This window comes from Erithacus rubecula (assembly GCF_903797595.1).
Source record: "Erithacus rubecula genome assembly, chromosome: 13".
Taxonomy (NCBI): Eukaryota; Metazoa; Chordata; class Aves; order Passeriformes; family Muscicapidae; genus Erithacus; species Erithacus rubecula.
This window is the reverse complement of record NC_136665.1, coordinates 16,170,933-16,188,445: the sequence shown is the minus strand read 5'-3', so window position 1 is coordinate 16,188,445 and position 17,513 is coordinate 16,170,933. Positions and strand designations below refer to the sequence as shown.

Sequence of the window (17,513 nt, the reverse complement as noted above, 5' to 3'; positions counted from 1 at the left end):
AAATCAGTGATCCAAGAGCAAAGAGACTGAGCAGCTTCTTTTTTTGACCACTCTCCCCAGCATCTAAACTCCACAGGTCAAAGCTTCATTTGTAACATTTTCCTACACATGATCCATGCTCAGTAGGAGAGGCCTCTTCTCCAGGATGGCTGCAGGTCACATCTTTGGGACTAACTTATACTAATTCCTTTTAAATGAAAATAAAGTGCATGCAACACTCCAGGCCATCACATAAAATACCTGCAGCCAAAGAGAAGCTAAAATCGAAGCATATCCTCAGTTCACAATTTTATAACAGTTCCCAGAGGAACAAAATAAGTTGACTAAGGTAAACCCAATAATCATAATATTAGTGCAGGGTTTAGGGAACTGGGAAAGGGCAGAGGACCCTTGTGATGAAGGCATTGCTTTGAGATGCATAAGACAGCAGTGTGGTAAGCACACAAAAGCAGCCACTAGACTTAAATGGGGCAAAAAAAAACCAACCCAAAAAGGGTTTATTATGTGCTCATTGCAGTGGCACCTGAGCAGTTATTTGAAATGCTTCTTATTTCAAGAAACTGGGAAAAAATACACATTGTTGGCAAACATTTCAGCTCTAAGACAGTCGAGCCTTTCACCACCATCCTCAAGTACAAGATGGGAAAATGTCAAAACTTCCCCAACCATTTCATAGGGAAGATGGAGTCTCAAACTTAGAGAAAGACAGGGAATTTTCTGGAGCTAAAGAAGCTCCTTCACTGTCTTCTCCAAATTCTAGCATGTTTCCAACCTAAATATGGTTTTCCTTACAGCTTTCTTAGCTATTTCTGGCTAAGAAGAAATTTAAATACAGAATCAGCTAGATCATCCACCTTTACTCTTCCAAAAAGTAAAGGAAGGAAGAGTGGCTTATGCCAGGTTTAGCATGTCACCTTCATTGAAACAGCATGGTTGAAAATGCTTTCACTTGTGAGAGTTCATATTTCAGGGTCTTGGCATCACAAATTGCACAAACACACCAAGTTATACAGATTTCAATCTTCCTATCACTTTGCATCTGCCTCTTTTTTTTTTTCTAATAATGGCTTTTATATAACAGAAATTTGAAATATGGTAATTATGACTGCAGATTCATCTTAGTGCACATTCACGGGAGTCTGAGGCTTTCATTTCTCCTCCACTACTCCAACAAAACAAGCACCCACATTCTGTCTAAAATCACTGAGCCATCAGCTGTGTGATAAACAAGGCTGTTTCTAAGGTACCAGAGCACACTGGAATGGGATCTGCACCCCAGCTTGTGCAGCCCACAATGTATTGTGATGTTCCCTGACCTACAAGCACAGCTCAGCAGCAGCCCCTGTAACAAAACTCCTCTGCTGTGGAGTTGAAACGCCAGAAGAAAGTCACATTTAAAAATGGAGCTGTACCTATTCATAGAGCTTTCCATGCCAGGCTCTAGCTGGAGTTGATTAGCTGGATTAATTAATTGTCACCTCCACAGGAGCACTTTACACAGTACTCATTAATTCAATTACCAGGTGACATCTGGGCAGAACACCTTCTCTATAAACTAGTGATCATTTTGGGATACTTTCCACCACAGATATTATCCCACCAAACACCAAAGTTGACAATCACTCTCACAAGCAGTTGACTGCAATGGACCATTTTCAATTCAAGGTACTTGCAAACTCCCTTAGCTTGCTCTGCACAGAAATCTCTGATTTTGCTTATCAATTAAGTACTGTTACCAACTGTAACAAACTGGTCCTTTTGTTCTTTGTTGGTTATGGAACAACAACTGCCTTTGTCACAGACTCAGCACAGCTATTTATAGGTTGTGTCACTTTAGAGACCATTTCCTCTCTTGATTTCTCCTACCTCGACTTAGCTCAGTCTGTAGGCATTAATTCCTTATTAATATAATGTTGCATGCTTTAAGAGCTAAGTCCTGTCCCCAAAGAAAAGTCTGGCTTGTTTTTTTCCCTAAACCAATTGTTGAGAAACAGTTCAATTTCCATCTCTTCAGGATTGGTACCAGGCTGATTCAGACACTTAAATTTGTTTTTCTTCCTCCAGTTATTTAAACCTATCAGTAAAGAAGTCTTAATTTCCCTGTTTCACATCCTTATTTTGGAGACTTCACCACACAGAGTGGGAAAGTTCTGAAATTCCACAGTAAATGTGGATCAAGCTTCTTTATATAATTTCTTGCCATGCAGCAAACACAGCAAAGCACAGGGGGGATAAGACTACCCTAAACATTGACTACAGGGACTCCTTACACCAAAAGAGTGCAGAGTATCCTTCTATCCCTGTCTGGAAGCAAACAGCCACCCTGGAAACTAGAAAAGAAGAACAGCATAAATCTATCCAAGCCCTTTCTGAATTAATGGGTCCCAATCCAATGGAACTTGAGAAAAAGGACTCCAGAAGAACCTCATCCCTTAATGACAAAAAAAAAAAAAAAAAAAGAAAAAAAAAAGGAAAACAGATTAATTTTTTGAAAGCTATCTTTTGACAATTTCTTGAGGTTTTCTCTCAAATTCCAGCACAGCTGCACTGTGCAAATCATCTTAGATTAAAGGAAAATGCATTCTCTGTAGCAGGGCTGTGCAGCCATTTCCCTGGGCACTCAAAGGGCACCATTTAGAAAGGGAAGCTGGTGGGACACTCCCTGCATCATCCACCACGTCTCTGAGGGCTGTGGGAATCTGTGGGAGCACAGGACCAGGTTAACATGACATCAGACAACTACTGTCAGCAAATGGAAACCTAGGCCACAAAATCAGTGCTCTGTGGTAAGCTGTAAATTCTGGCAGCAGATGAAACAGAAACAGACGCCAGCACTGGCAGACATTTACTCAGCCAGATCTAACAGCACTTAAGCCTAAGGCAAAAAATTCACTGGAGCTACCCTCCACAGAAGATCAAAATCAGATTATGCCACAAGTATGATTATATTAATTCTCAAAGCAATGTGAACCAACCCAAAAGAGCTGCTTGGAGGACACCTGCGTCTCCCCTCAGTGCTTTCTGCACCTCTGTGTTCTTGGCTTTTATCACAGGTTTCCCACATCCCCTGCCTTGTTCAGTTATCAACATTCTTTATTCCTTCCTTTTGTTTGTTTGGAAGATAGCTTTTTTAATTTTTTTTCCTCCTGTTAAATTCTGTAACATCTTTGCTGCTGTCTAGCTGGGGATTTCTCCCCACTTGGAATCAAGCAGAGATAAAGCTGTGATGTCAGAAATAACAAAAAGTGTCTCTAGATAGGAATGCTAACACATGGCATACAATTTCTGACTTGAATATGACAACATTCAGGAACCTGGGATACCAGAGGTTCCTTCCTTTCTGAAGCCAAGTATGAAGTCCATGACAATTTTCAGTATCAGTGGGAATGAGCTACTCCTGGTAGCACAGTTTACTCCTCTGTTGCAATCCACTCACCAGTAACTTGGAAATAAGAAAATCAAAATTGTCCTTTCTATCCTCTCAACCTGATTCCAGCTTGTAATTTTAAATTCATGTTTTTCATTGCAACTGTATCACCTTAAGCTCTTCAAAGAAATACTAATTACTCTCTGTGGAGCAAAACATAAACTACTTAATTGCAAGGAAGAAAAGTCCTGCTGCAGTTTTACTTCCTCTCAAGGAAAACCAGTTAGACTTAACAGGGAAAGCAGAAGGAAAGGACAGTTGTACCGTGTTTGCCATTTGCAGGGCTGGGTCCACCAAGCCAAGGATTTCTTCATTGTAACTGGACTCCAAACTAATGATGTCATCGATCACATCATCCATCTGCAAAGAAAGGTGGGACAGAGAGAACCAGAACAGTTATCAGAACCACTGGGACACACAGCAGAGCAGCTGTGCAATCCCTCAGCTCCTTGCAGACCCCTGCTATCCAGGCAGGACACTCAGACATGGCAGAGCTGAGGTTCCATGGTCCAACCCTCCTCCCAGCAGCAGTTCCCTGCACACCTGCCCACAGACACACTGCTCCTCCAGCAACAGTGGAGGAGGAAGCTGCCTGTGGAATAAGTGACTAAGGATACCTCTCCCCACTGCAGCACTGCTGCCTCCCCTCCATAAAATGGGACCAAAACCTGGGCACAGGCAGGAACACCGAGCCTGGACAGCTGCAGGGAAGGAGAGGGAGCAAAGATCTGCTGCTGGCCCTCGACAGCAGAATTCATTGGATTCATATCCTTCCCAAGAAGCAGCACCCAGGGGCAGCTCAGAGCTGATGTGAGGTGGTACAAAACACTTCTTTCAGGGGCTGGGCTGGAAGGTGCCTCCATCAGCCCCTGCACAGGCAGGACAAACAGCCCTTCACAGCACCCATGCAGCTGCTCCAAACTGTCCTGCAGGATTGACTATTTCAGGACAGGACTATTTCCTTTTTGCTCATTATAAAAAAGGAACTTAAACAGAGGTCTACAAAATCAATGCATAATGGTGATGGTAAAAGTAGCAGTACATGGGATTTTTTTATCAGCTCCAGAAAGTGTGATCACAACAAATTACATTGACTGGAAGTGAGGGCAAGAAAGGAACTAACAGTTACAGCCCATACCCAAAGTCTTGTTACTGATTCTGGCAAGAAATAAAAACCTCTTAGTTTTAAGAAAAAAAAGAATGAAAATAGAATAGGGTGATTGCTGAGGATGAATTACCACAGATAGATTAAAGTCTTCTCATATAATTTTTTAAAACACAAGTGTTATCTGCATAGAAATGTGGACTTGAAGGTTATCAGGGCACAACCACATCCATGCAGTCTTGGAAAACCCAGTTAGAAAAGATTTGCTGATGCAAGACCTTAAAGCATGCTTGATGTGTTCTTCTGCCATGAAATTAGAGTGCTAGAACAGCACCAGCCTTTTCCAGATTATCTTCATGCACTTTTGACACTGATGCTAATAAACAACATTGCTGTATTGTACCTTAAATACATCTCATATTCAGCTTCTTAAAGACACTGTGGGTAAGTCTATCTTTCAACATATCATGAAAGAAACATGCTCATTAGAATGGGGACCTGTGCTCCACCTCCTGTGTCATCCAGTACCTGCATGCATGATGCTCGTGAGTGTGTATTCAGAGCCGGGCACTCACTCTCAACCCTGCTTTGCTCTTCAAATTTATAAAATCCCTGCAGAAATAAAAAGGAAAAAACAAAAAAAAAAAAAAAAAAAAAAAAAAAAAAAAAAAAAAAAAAAAAGAAGAAAAAGCAAAGCATGGATCTGAGTTCATGGCACAGTCTCAGTCCCAAAAAGAGCACGAATGAAATAGTGTCATGCACACATGTTCCCGATGACACAGCAAAGTGAAGCTGTAAATATCCTCATGAAAAAAAATGTTTGGGTACAGCTGGGACAACAGGATGGAAATATTCGATTTTTATTTCTTTTGAAACTATGGAGCACAAGTATTTCCCTTGCATGTGCAAAATATATCCTGTAATAGCTGCTTCTCCAAGCTGTGTAGCATTTTGCTCAAGGAATGCATCTGTACTAAAAATCTGGCACAAAAGCTTGAAGGGGGGAATGAAGGGACAACTCTATAGTTGCATCCTACTTTTCATGTTACAAAAATACTGTCATTATTCTTATACTTGTTAATACCTTCCCAACCATTTTGCTTTAGAGCCTGAGCACACATTTAACATCTAACTCAGTTTTTGCCATTAAAGATTAAGACAAGGTTGCAAAGGACTTCTAGACACAGGCTACTGAAGTGTTATATTTGCAGCACTGGAACAGCAATCAGTAACATTTTAGGGCATATTAGCTGGGATAATCTGGCCTCCCAGCTATGCAGGAGATTTGCACAAATTTTACCATAAAAATACCTAAAATATCTCAAAATAGCTTTGTGTTTTTCAGTTATTTTTGTTACGATCTTTGCACTTTCTAGATGAAGAAGCCATAAATAACATTATTCCAGAAAGCTACAGCTTACAAAGCTGCTTTGTATTCTCCAAAGGTCAATTATTCACTGTGTGCATCAAGCAGTAGGGTGGGGAACAAGAAAAGTAGTTTTAATAAGTATAAACTAGCTAAAATAGTTCAAACAAGAGGAAGCTGGAGGGACATGGGGTTTTTTGCCAAAAATATCTATTAATGAGGCAGACACAGAGGCAGCAGTTACATTTTCACAACGAACAGAAAAGATAAACAGGACAAAACAACTTAATTAAAGCAGATTACAGCTCTGTTTCACTGCAAACACAACCAGGACAGTCCTTACCTCTTTCTCACAGTTGGAGTTGAGTGTGAGCATAGCCATGGGGCTGTTGGGTGCGCTGCTCCCCGTCCCAGGTGGCATGACATGATCCCCAGGCTGGTTTGGACATGGCAAGCTCAGGGCTTGGTTGGCATGTTTATTTGCTAGAGTGGTAGAGAGGTACTGCTTTACCTGCTGCCGCTGGGCCTGCTGAATGTGGTACTTGGTTGGATTCTCAAGGTGAGTCTGCACCTGTACGACACAATTTAAAAAGGACAAAAGGATTTTATTGTCTTATATCATTGCTGCAGGTGATCTGAGCTATGAATTTGTGATATAAGGACCAGCTATCTGACAAAACACAAACCTGTCCAGCTCCAAGAAGTCCACAAACTCGCATTTGGTGGCAAGAAGTCAGTTTACAACTTGATCTTTCAACAACTGACTTACTATCAGTACACCAAGAAGTTCCAGCTATTTTTCTACAACATGAGATTTCTCACTTAAGACCAACACTTGGGCTTTCAGTTGATACAGACACTCCAGAACAGTCAGTTCTGAGTTCAGACCTTCAGCTATGTGACATTTAGTTTTCACTAAAATATGAAGAAATGGCTTGTACTGCAGGACTCATTTTACTCGTTAGTAGTTAACAATTAAAATCAAGAAGTATGGATTGCTATCCTTAATCCAGTGTCAAATAACAGAGAGATAAAAAGTCTGTTATTGGTGGTTTAAGTTTTGTACGTTTGGATTTTTTTTTTTTAATTAATACCTTGGTTAAAATAAAAGAAAAAACAAAGACACCTTTTTCTGCCTACAGATTATTTATATCTTAGATATACAGCCTAAATCATATACAAATAAGACAGCCTGTTTATAAACACATGATGCAAATAAGATGCAAGAAAAGAAGTGTTTCAGTTCAGATCAATCACTGTCGTCAGCAACCGCTATTTTTGTATTTAAGATAAGCTTCTCAGTACTTAGGAATTTTTTACATACAAAATATGAAAATCCTCATACTGAAAAACTGTTGCACACTCTAAATAAGCAAGAGAAGAAAGGCTATTTTTTTCCTTTAAAATTTTCCACCATATTCTGGAAATTCTTTGCTATGTTTTGTTGATCATCAACATTGTTATCAGTAGAAACCAACACAAAATACAGCAATACACCAAGAACTTATTTTGCTTTAAAACAGACCCATTAAAGCAACTTGCTGTTACAAGTGACCATGCTTGACCATGTAAAAAAAAATGAAATAAAGCACCCAAGACACCAGTGGAAAAGGGTTTCCTGTACACCTTCTCAGCAACAGGTTTTAAAAGAAGTCTCCAACAACAACTCACCTGATAATGGTTATACTCAAGCATTTCCAGCATGCTACCTAGAGGTTGCAAGATAAGTGACTGCAATATCCTTTGTCTATGCTACTCCAGATTGAGGGATCCACATATGGAAGCACAACCAACCCCAGAAGAGCAGAAGAAACTTGATGGCCACAGCTCAGACTTTTAGTAACCTACGCTAATTAGCCATGCAAGTGGACAAACAAACAGTTCACACAAGGCCTCTTCTTGGAAGTTATGCAAGTTTAAGTTAAGCTCTAAGTATTGGTACTTTTTTTCTTCCCCTGGCTTTGATGTCATGCTTTTTCATAAACATAAAAGGACCTTTTAAGTGATGGGCTATCAAAGTCAGATTGACAGTTCGCTCAAGGCGAATTCGCTATTCAGCTTTCGTTCCAGTCCTGCTAACACACAATGGTAGTTTTCTTTAGCAGTAAGGTTAAAAGTTTTAAGTACAGAGTAAGAAATAACTGAATAAATGCTCTATGAGCCTAACACATATTCCCTGGTAGTGGGTGCCCTGGATAAACCCACAGGGCTCTGCAGTCCTGTCCTCAGCTTCCCAGCACAAGCCAAGACCTACAGAGGAACATGAAGCACTTGAAAAAGCTCTACCCCATCCTCAGCTTCCCTGGTGCTTCAAAGCCATTGATTCTGTCTCAATCTAGAGTTGCAAGAAGTTTTCCAATCCAGGGATGGCTGACAAAGGGCTAATGCATATTCCAAATACACTTATCTGCACTTGGGCACAGTCCCTACACCTTCCAGAAGTTATTTTTTCTTTCTATCCAACTCCTTGAAGAAGTCTGTATTCAAAAACATAAAAACTTCCCAACTGGCATTATTTTCTGAAGTCTCAGCTCACAGGGAAGCACATTAAGATAGCATTTCTAGAAAGTCTAATCTGTTTTGTTGCACTGTATCAATAGACAACACTCTGCCAAGTACAGCACTTACTCTGTCAGTCCTGAACTGCATTATCAATTTTCCTATCATCAGTGCTAAGAGCTACACTATCTTGGTAAGTATTTTTCACTAAATTTTCATCTTCCAAGTAGATGAAGTTGTCAGTAAACAAGTGTTTTTTGTAACACTTGTCTTTGAATATGTTATTTTAAAACCAAGTCCTACCTGCCTGACAGAATATACATGCTCCTTTTCCTCCACAGGCAGCAGGTATCTCTGCTGTTCTCCATGCCAGGATGGAGCAAAGTCTCTCCTCTCTGCACCCATCACCTGTCCACCCTCCACACTCCCAGGAGACTACATTATTTATAATATATACCAACACATTTAACTGAATCCACTTCATGCCAAGTTTTGAAACACACACTGCCTAACTGACAGGATTTTTGTTGGCAAAATACAAACTTATTTCACAAGAACATACTCTCCCTGTGATTTTGTTCTGCTATTCTACATTAAAATATTTTATTTTGCTATTAAATTATTAATCTATTTTTTTAATGGCCTGCTCTGCCCTCAGCTGTACCAATCTGAACTGCTCCTGCTCTGGCTGAGTGTGAGGCCTGAGTGGCTACACAGAAGACACTTGAGTTTGATTCTGTTTTGTCACTGACTGCCCTCTTGAGCTGCCTTATGAGTTCCATCATGGAAATCTGGTGGGGATTACCCTAATGAACTTCATGCTGCTTTTTGAGAATCTGTCTTTGGCCTAGAGCATCCTGTTCTGCAGACTCTACATCAAAAGCTAAATGTGCCTTCTTGGGCAAAGGTTCCAAGGTGCCCCACTGTAGATAAGCCATAAAGCACTCTCCCCTTTTGACAAAATATCTCATGAGCAAAGAGCTGAAAACAAAAAAACCCTGCAATGAAATCCCACTACCCTGAACTTGAAACTGTGAATAAAAGCTTTGACTTAAGATCTAATTTTGGTTCTCAGCCCCTTCCAGCATTTTGGGTGAAGAATAGTTCCTGTTGTTCGTCCAAATTCATGAGACGCAAAGTGCAAGATGACAAATTATTGGTTGGGATACATTTCCTAAGAAATGTGACTGAATGGGGACATGAAAGGAAAAACAAACCAACTTGCAACCAAATCCTCTGGATCTCCAACCCTCTATCTCCAGTAAACTCAATCAAAGTTTTGCTGCACTGTTACACAATTAAGTAGAACATTGTTTTTTGAGCATTTTGGTATTGACAAACAAGAAGTAATGTAAGAATTATTATTATTAATATTATTATTATTATTGTCCACAGAGCTTCAGAAATGAGCTAAGACAAGATGTCCAAAAAACAAAAAAGGCTAAATTTATCACAGCATAGTAACACAAGAATTTGGCTACAAGAGTAAAACAAGAGTATTTGCAAGAATAAAACACTGCCCTAGAAGCAGAGCCCCAAAACTGGTTCAGTTCCAGAAGAGCATTCAATGCCAGCTCAGCAGCATCTCCCCTGTCTCCAGCCACTCCTGCACTGAGTCCCTCTGCCAGCCACTCAAGCTCCATCTGCTCTTGCCATGCTGACACTGAGCAGGATCTCTTTTCTTCACATGAAGCACAGAGAAAGGCAGTAGAAAAAAAAAAAAATCAACTTGACTGCACCCATGTGCAACCCAGCTTAGGGCTGAGTTAAGGTTGAGTTAGGAAAGTGCTGGATGGAGCCACACTGAATATTCAGCACTCATCCCTCACACTTTGGAAAAGCCTGGAGAACAACATTATCTGAAGCAGGGGAAAGGTATTCTCATACCTTCACTCATCCTGAAATCTGACTGCTAATTCCAGTGCATACATCCAGTGCAAGTATCTGAGCAGCTGCCTACTTTCTTCCACATCATGAAGGAACAGTAATAACCCACATAAACAGAGCAGATTTCCCAGCCCTTGGGTCTGGTATCCAGCAAACATTCAATCAATGGCTTTTACTGGCTTTAAGAGCACACACACCACATCAGTGGGAATTTCAGGTGTACTTCAGATGACATTCTTCAAAATCAACATTATATTACACATCAGTGACAGAACCTCTGAGCAGACCCACCCACTTCCCTCAGTTTCCAAAAGTAAAAACATTTCCCATTAAGTGGTCAGGGGCTCAGGAATTTAAACACAAAGCATAGCTGTGTGCTTAAGCACAAAGCACATGGCTCAAGTAGTTCCTCTGCATGAAGCCAACACAAACAACTGAAACAATACTGCTGATACTTGCTCCTTCTGTCGAGTCTTGCTGGGAATCACTCAGACTTAATTTACTAACGACTTGCTAATGATGGCAAGAACTTGGAACAGTGCTGCAGAGACCAAATTCCTTCTGGAGAGGCACCCAGGAGAGCTCACTCTTGGGCAGGCACAGGCCAGGGCAGCCTAATGGCTTGGCAAATGTGTTTTGCACAGTGTAATCCAGAAACTAAATGGCTAACAATAAAAACTAACAGGGGACTTACACCAGAATAAAAATATTTAATGAACTGTGGTATTACTACCACTCATCATCTAGGAAAGCTTCAAGGTCACAGAATCATAGAAATATTTAGGTTGGAAAAGACCTTTAAGATCATCAAGTTCAAGTGCAGCTGGAAGTCAATCAATTGCTGCAGGCTCAAGCTTTGGGTCACTGGTACATCTGGATGAAGGTAACCAGGCTCAGTTAGTTGGTCTGGGTTACTTAAACACTCCTGAATATGTCCTTGCACAGGTTTGATTTCTCTGCAATGGGTAACTCCTGGAAGCAAGCACAAACCCAGTGCTGAGAGCATTTCTTGAAGGTGGAACACCAAGTATTGCTTTTCCCATCACAGTTACCACTTCAAATCACATCATCTTGTCACATCTCCAAGTACTGCTGCCTTCAAAGCAAAGCTGAAGACACCCCAAAATCCTGTGTTGGTGCAACACAAGTGACCAAGGGCCATTACAATGCCAGCAGCTCCAGGCTGCCCCACTGTTCTGGGAAGGAGCATATTCCTGTTCCCAAAACCACACAGATTTTTCTCACCAAAAACACCCCTGAAGCTTCCTGTGACAGTAAAGCTGAAGCACTCAATGCTTTATTTAAGCAGGGACATACCAGAGATTTTCAGAGGACAGTGAACCAAGGGGGAGCAAGACTCTTCTCCCCACTCCACCACCCTTTTTTTTTTTTTACTTTTTTTTTTTTCATTAAAAAGACCATTTGTTTCAAGCAAACTGCCTTAGGACTTACAGTTTACAGTTACAAGTAAAATACTTTTGGGTCAGTTTTCTCAGTTCAATAGAACTTTTTGTTGCCTAGACAGCTAAATGTCATGGGATTTTAAAGAAAGGTTAAAATTCTGTGTCATTTAACAATTATGGTACCCAAAGAAAAACGATACAAAACCACATCCAGGGATGTGCTCTGTAAGGACTCCAGGCTTCAGCTGTGTCCACTGCACAACCATGCCTGTTAACCATGCTAGTCCTGGCCTTCAAAGCTGCTTCAACCCATCACTTCCAAGTATAAAAACCCAACAACAGCAGAACAATATATATTCTAGGACTTTGAATAAAAATAGGGAGCTGTATAAATAAGTGTCTGTTCTTTGTTGCCAGGGAAAAAAAAAAAAACTGAGGAGAATGACATCTCAGAAGGATAATCAATTAGTGCCACTTAGAGTAAGAGTGATTTATTCTCGTGAAGTTTTCCAGTATAGGTTCAAGATTCTGTTAATCATATTCACCACAGGCTGCTCACTATGTCTGAAAATCCTAAAGACCATAAAACCCCTTCAATTAACTTCATTAAATATTGATCATGGGTTTCACTGCAATGCCAGGAAATATCCTCCTACCACGAAACTTGGAGCAACCCAAATAACCAGCCAGACAATGGTTTAACTCATCCTCAAAGACATCTCCTCACATGCTGCATTCAAACATTGAATAACAACATCACATTTCCCCCCCTACAGACGTCAGTGGCCTGAAGTAGCTTCACATGAAAAGTTCAGTCCTCTTGCTTTCTGAGACCTTCCCAGTCCTCCAAGATGGAACAGCCACCTCATTTACAATGTCATCAAAATTAAGTTGATAAGTTCTGATTCCCCATAGGGCCACTGTGAATTTAGCAATGGATAAATCTTTCCAGTAACTTCTCCACCTGTCTTTGTTCCCTTAATGCCAAATTTTCTAGAGTACATTTGCTCCCCCTTCTTTTAGCCCATTACCCATGAAAAATGGCCAGAACAACACTGACCAGAAAGCCCAAGTGCAAGAAAAAGATGACAAGTAACTTGTGCTGACTGAGGAATGACAACCATGGTGAGCTGATTTCATCATTTTACATCAGGACATAGTAAACACAAGGAACGACATCAGTTTGCAAACAAAACTCTCTGGTTACCTAATTCACCCCTAACACTTCTGAACTTGAAAACCAAAGCAGATAGGAGAAAGTTATTTAAGATCTGGCATCATAACTGCAGTCTAAGTAAGTGGATCCAACACTCATCTTGAAGCACAAAGTTATGAAAGAGAAAAGGCACATTGTACAGAATTATCATCATTTACACAACCAGGGATTGTTTAGTCCATCACCAAAAATTCCTCTGTGTAATGTGACTTTTCATCCAAGGGAAAGCCATGAAGCAAGCAAGAACAAAGTTTTTGCAGATTAGTGTTTAAAAACTGTGCTTTAGCTATAGAAGCACATGACAATGGTATCTAAGGAAATTAAAGAGAGTTTAGCCATGGAGATAGTAATTGATGTAATTTGCAAGTTAGTGGCCTGCTGGCAGTCATTCTACAAGTGTGGCTTTCAGTCAGAATTAGGTCCTTTGAAGTCCTGCTGCTTTTCTGTTAGGAAACCAACATTTCAGCTGTTTACTTCCCAACACACATGCCATAAATTTTTCTTTTATACAGTTTCTGATAAGATACCAGAAAACATTGCAACATTTTAGGACAGACAAGCAACTGACTTGTAAAATGTCAGGCACAAATATTTTACAATGATTTTACCTACCCCAGGTGCTGCAGAGCGTAAATATTTTGACTTCATAGGCAACAACAGCAGCCACACAAGTTTGAGTTATGGTGCTACCACGGTGAAAAGCTTAAATCAAGCACCACATTATTTAGGTCCACTTCTGCCACCCTTCTCTCTCAGAAGGGAGCTGAGCAGAACTTGCATCAGTGCTAGAGGGTTTGAGATTACTCACAGCAGGACACCAATGACGACTCCTCACAGGAATTGTCAAAGATAGATGTAAAGCTGCTTCCAAAAGCTCTTGCAAGACTTGGCATAGAGATGTGAATTCAAGAGGGAGCATAGTCACAGGACTATAGATATTTCAGCTGTCTGAAAGCCCAAAACCAGTTCAGGCAGATGGTCTGAAGCCACCTCTTCTCCCATCTTCCCCTTGCAAATCCTTCCACAGCCTGGGCACAATCCCCCATCCTTGCTACAGCCCAAGCAGCACCAACACAAGATTTACCAAACCACTCTAACACAGATCACTACTGGCTTAAAAGAGTCACTTCAGAGGGGTAAAAGAATTTGTCCAACCTTATCTTCCTTTGGGGGGTGCCAAGCACGGCGCTGGCCAGGCCAGCTCCGAGGGGCAGGCACGTACTGGCAGCTGGGCAGGACTAACAGTGACATTTCCCAGGGGTGACTGACCCTGGCACTATTCCAGCTCTCAGTAACCCCTGCTAGACCTGAGGGACAGAGCATGGCAGCTCCCAGGTCACTGGTGCACGGTAAGACAGATGCAAAAATTGGTGTTTTAATGATGTCGGCATCCTTCTCCACACCTGGTTTTGCTCAGGTTGCTCATCCATCACTCATTTGGCAAATGTGAAAAACACAAATGGGACTAGGTAGAAATAATGGCATCTTTCATACAATATGAATAATGGAGAACATTGAAACCAGTTTTATAAAAGATGTTGGGTAAAAAGCAGCCAGAGCTAAGCTTAAAACAGTAGGAAAGACAGCAGATGCTGACTTGCAAATAAAATTCCTTATTATCAACTCCATACAGATGTAGTTACCCACATGCAGAATGGCACAGGTTATTTGTTTGTCCAGACTTCAAGAAACATCATTCAAGTAGCTTCAAAATTTTAATGCAGTAAATCAACTTTGCCCCTGCATGATCATCTCTCATTGTGCTATGCCATACTGATTTGCACAGGTAAAAATTAACCCAGAATTTTGCCCAAACCATAAATAAAAAGTGTAAGAGTGGGAAATGCACCCTACCTGTTGCTTTCATAAATCTTAAAACCTGATAGCCTTAAATCTGGTTCATTTGTCACTATTAAGGTTTGTGAAGAGTTGCTCAAATGGACACACACCCGTGCCAAGATAACTTCAGTGTTGAGGAGTGCAATTGTTGGCATTTTGGGGCTAAGCAAGAAGGGAGTTTGATTTACAAGTCTTTCATATCCACAGCATTAGCCTGTGAGAATGAAATGGTGTTCAGAATATATCCTGTGGGCTACTGAAGCATTTATTTACAAAACTTCAACATTCAGCACTGAAACACAAAAGATGTAAAGATAGCACCAGATCAAGATCTATCAAACACCCAAATGCCACACACTGAAACAGTTGTATCCTTCTCTTTTTTAAATAAAAGCCATTTGTAAACTCAAATGCAACTCTCAGATTATCACATAAAAAATCTCCTCTTTTTGGGGGCACAATGCACAGAATAGTTTGGGTTGAAGGGACCTTTAAAGGTCATCAAGCCCAACCTCTACATCTTGTTGCTTACTCACCCAAAGACATCTATACTTCTGACCTACTTGTCTGGAAAAGATCAGGTGAAAGACTGCTCCATTCACTGCTCACATAATTCCACAGGACATGCTGGGCTGCTCCAAGGTCACTTGGAGCACATACCAAGAGCATGCCACCAGACACAACCCCAGTGTGGAAATACAAACACACCAAACCCAACCAGTGCTTGCTGGAACAGCTTTCAACACCAAATAGTCTTCCTACCAAAACTTTCAAAGAAGCATCCCAAAATATGAGTGAAAATAATTCTGAAAGGATGATTTATTTTAACAAAGCATTTGGCAACACACTGCCTACAAGCACAAAGGACACTAACCCTGAAACACTCCTATTTGGAGGATATCTGCTTTACAGCAAGCACACAGAGCCACTAGAAGAAGCAAGAGAATGAAGATGGTGTTAGTTCAAACCAGTTTTACACTGCTAACATGCCCTCAGCTTCTATATGTTACAGCTAATAAAGAATTAGAAGGACCTAGCTGGGCTCTATCCCACTTTGCCTACAGTTGATGTCTCATGTCAGCCTCAATATGGAAGGCCTGAAAAAGCAGAATAAAGCACTCCAGATACATCCATTTTATTCATATCACTAATATGATCATCAGACACAGCCTAAAATACTAATAAATCACTGACTTCACTTACATGAAGGAAATGCAAGCTGGCTTACCACTCAACTCCTTGATTTTTATTCTTCTGCTCAATGAGCTGTGCTGTTATTTATGACTGTATTAAAACCTACTGAGTTATAATAAAAGAGTTTTAGTCCCTTGGAGTGCTTGATCATCATGTTCACTAAGGTAAGATAATCCAAGTCACCTTCATGCAAACCCAACTGGCTCTGATCTGAAGCATTCTGCTAAATACCAGAACAAGGATTTTTTTGAGGACTTTGGCAAGCCACAAAGGTGGGTCACCCCTTGTGTGGAGTAGCATGACACCACTCTGGAGGAGAATTAACCCAGGGGCCAAACTGATGCCACACAGAGCATTCAAACTGAAAGTCAACACTGTCAGGATTACTTTTGAATGATGGTGGCTCTTCCTTGGGAGTGGAGTTCAACACTTCCACTGAGCAACATCACATCTCTTCTTTCCTGATGTGTCACTCACACACCAGTGTCTGCCAGAGCAGACATCACAGCAGCCACAAGAGATTAAAGTAACAAGAGTAAGGAATTAAATATGCTTATTTCACTGTTAATTGAAACCACCACGGAATTTAGTGTTTTAGTTATTTCTTAGCTAAAGGCATGCCATCATAATAATTCTGTGAGAGAAACACATTTTTAGGGTAAATAGGCTGCCTGACCTCTCCTCTGCACCCCATGATCTTATTCCCACAACAGTCAGTAACTATCATCTGGCTCCCAGAAAAAACAAGAGTAACTCATTTATTAAAGAAGGATGCCAACAATTCAGCCCTTTAAGATCTCAAGCTTACATGCATGGAGTCATGGCATCACAATCTATTTTATGCCTACAAAAATAAGATACATCCCCTTGGCTGATTTTGTAACCTTCCCCACACCTGCCCCTCCACGTCTCCCTGAGATGAGCTGTTGAAAACTCTCCTCCTCATGTTATTTCATATATGGCAGGGAAATAATTATTTACCCTGTGAAATGAGAAGCTCCTGTCTATATAAATGACCCTTGATGAGGCCAAAGGATGGGGAACTGGCAGGACCATCAAATGAACAAGTGAAATCTTTGACAAAATCCCAGTCAGCTGTCAGGAGCCCTGTTTACATTGCAGTTGTAATAAACAACTGCACTCAGGCTTATTCCTTCAACAGATGTTGCACAAGTGTGTTCCTTATCACAAAAAATTTTAGGACTGAAAAATAGATTATATAAAGAATCTGAAATTCTGCCATGGTGTTTTTCCAACATATGCACAAACCTGTCGGAGCAGCATTTGCAGCGTGTGAGCAAATACAAAACCTCCAGTTTGCAAGGGACTACAAGCTCATGATTGCTGTGTGAAGTCCTGTCAAGGTAAGGATAAGAGCTCTTTCTGCAGGACTGGAAACACATTTTATTACATGACATCAGAAAAATTCCATCTTTCCAAACATCTTACAGAAAACTCTTTTTAATTATTTCATCTGAACTTCAAAAAAGCACAAGCCATCGACTCACCAGGGGAGGCACACTCACAAAACACAAAGAAGAGTGTGTGTTATCATTCCAGTTCTCCAAAGGTTAGCT

At 40.7% G+C, this 17,513-nt stretch overlaps 1 protein-coding gene across 11 annotated transcripts in view; it reads right to left on the bottom strand.

The window, feature by feature from the left end:
• Positions 1–17,513, bottom strand: part of MITF (melanocyte inducing transcription factor) — a 97,105-nt gene that overhangs the window by 12,738 nt on the left and 66,854 nt on the right. For 6 of the 11 annotated variants that reach the window (XM_079317443.1, XM_079317446.1, XM_079317452.1 and 3 more), the window contains exons 3-5: positions 6,242–6,469; positions 5,061–5,144; positions 3,692–3,787 (exon numbers count right to left, since the gene is read on the bottom strand). In XM_079317443.1, coding sequence (XP_079173569.1) covers positions 3,692–3,787; positions 5,061–5,144; positions 6,242–6,469 — 408 coding nt within the window. The other 5 variants (XM_079317449.1, XM_079317450.1, XM_079317453.1 and 2 more) reach the window with 3 other exon arrangements.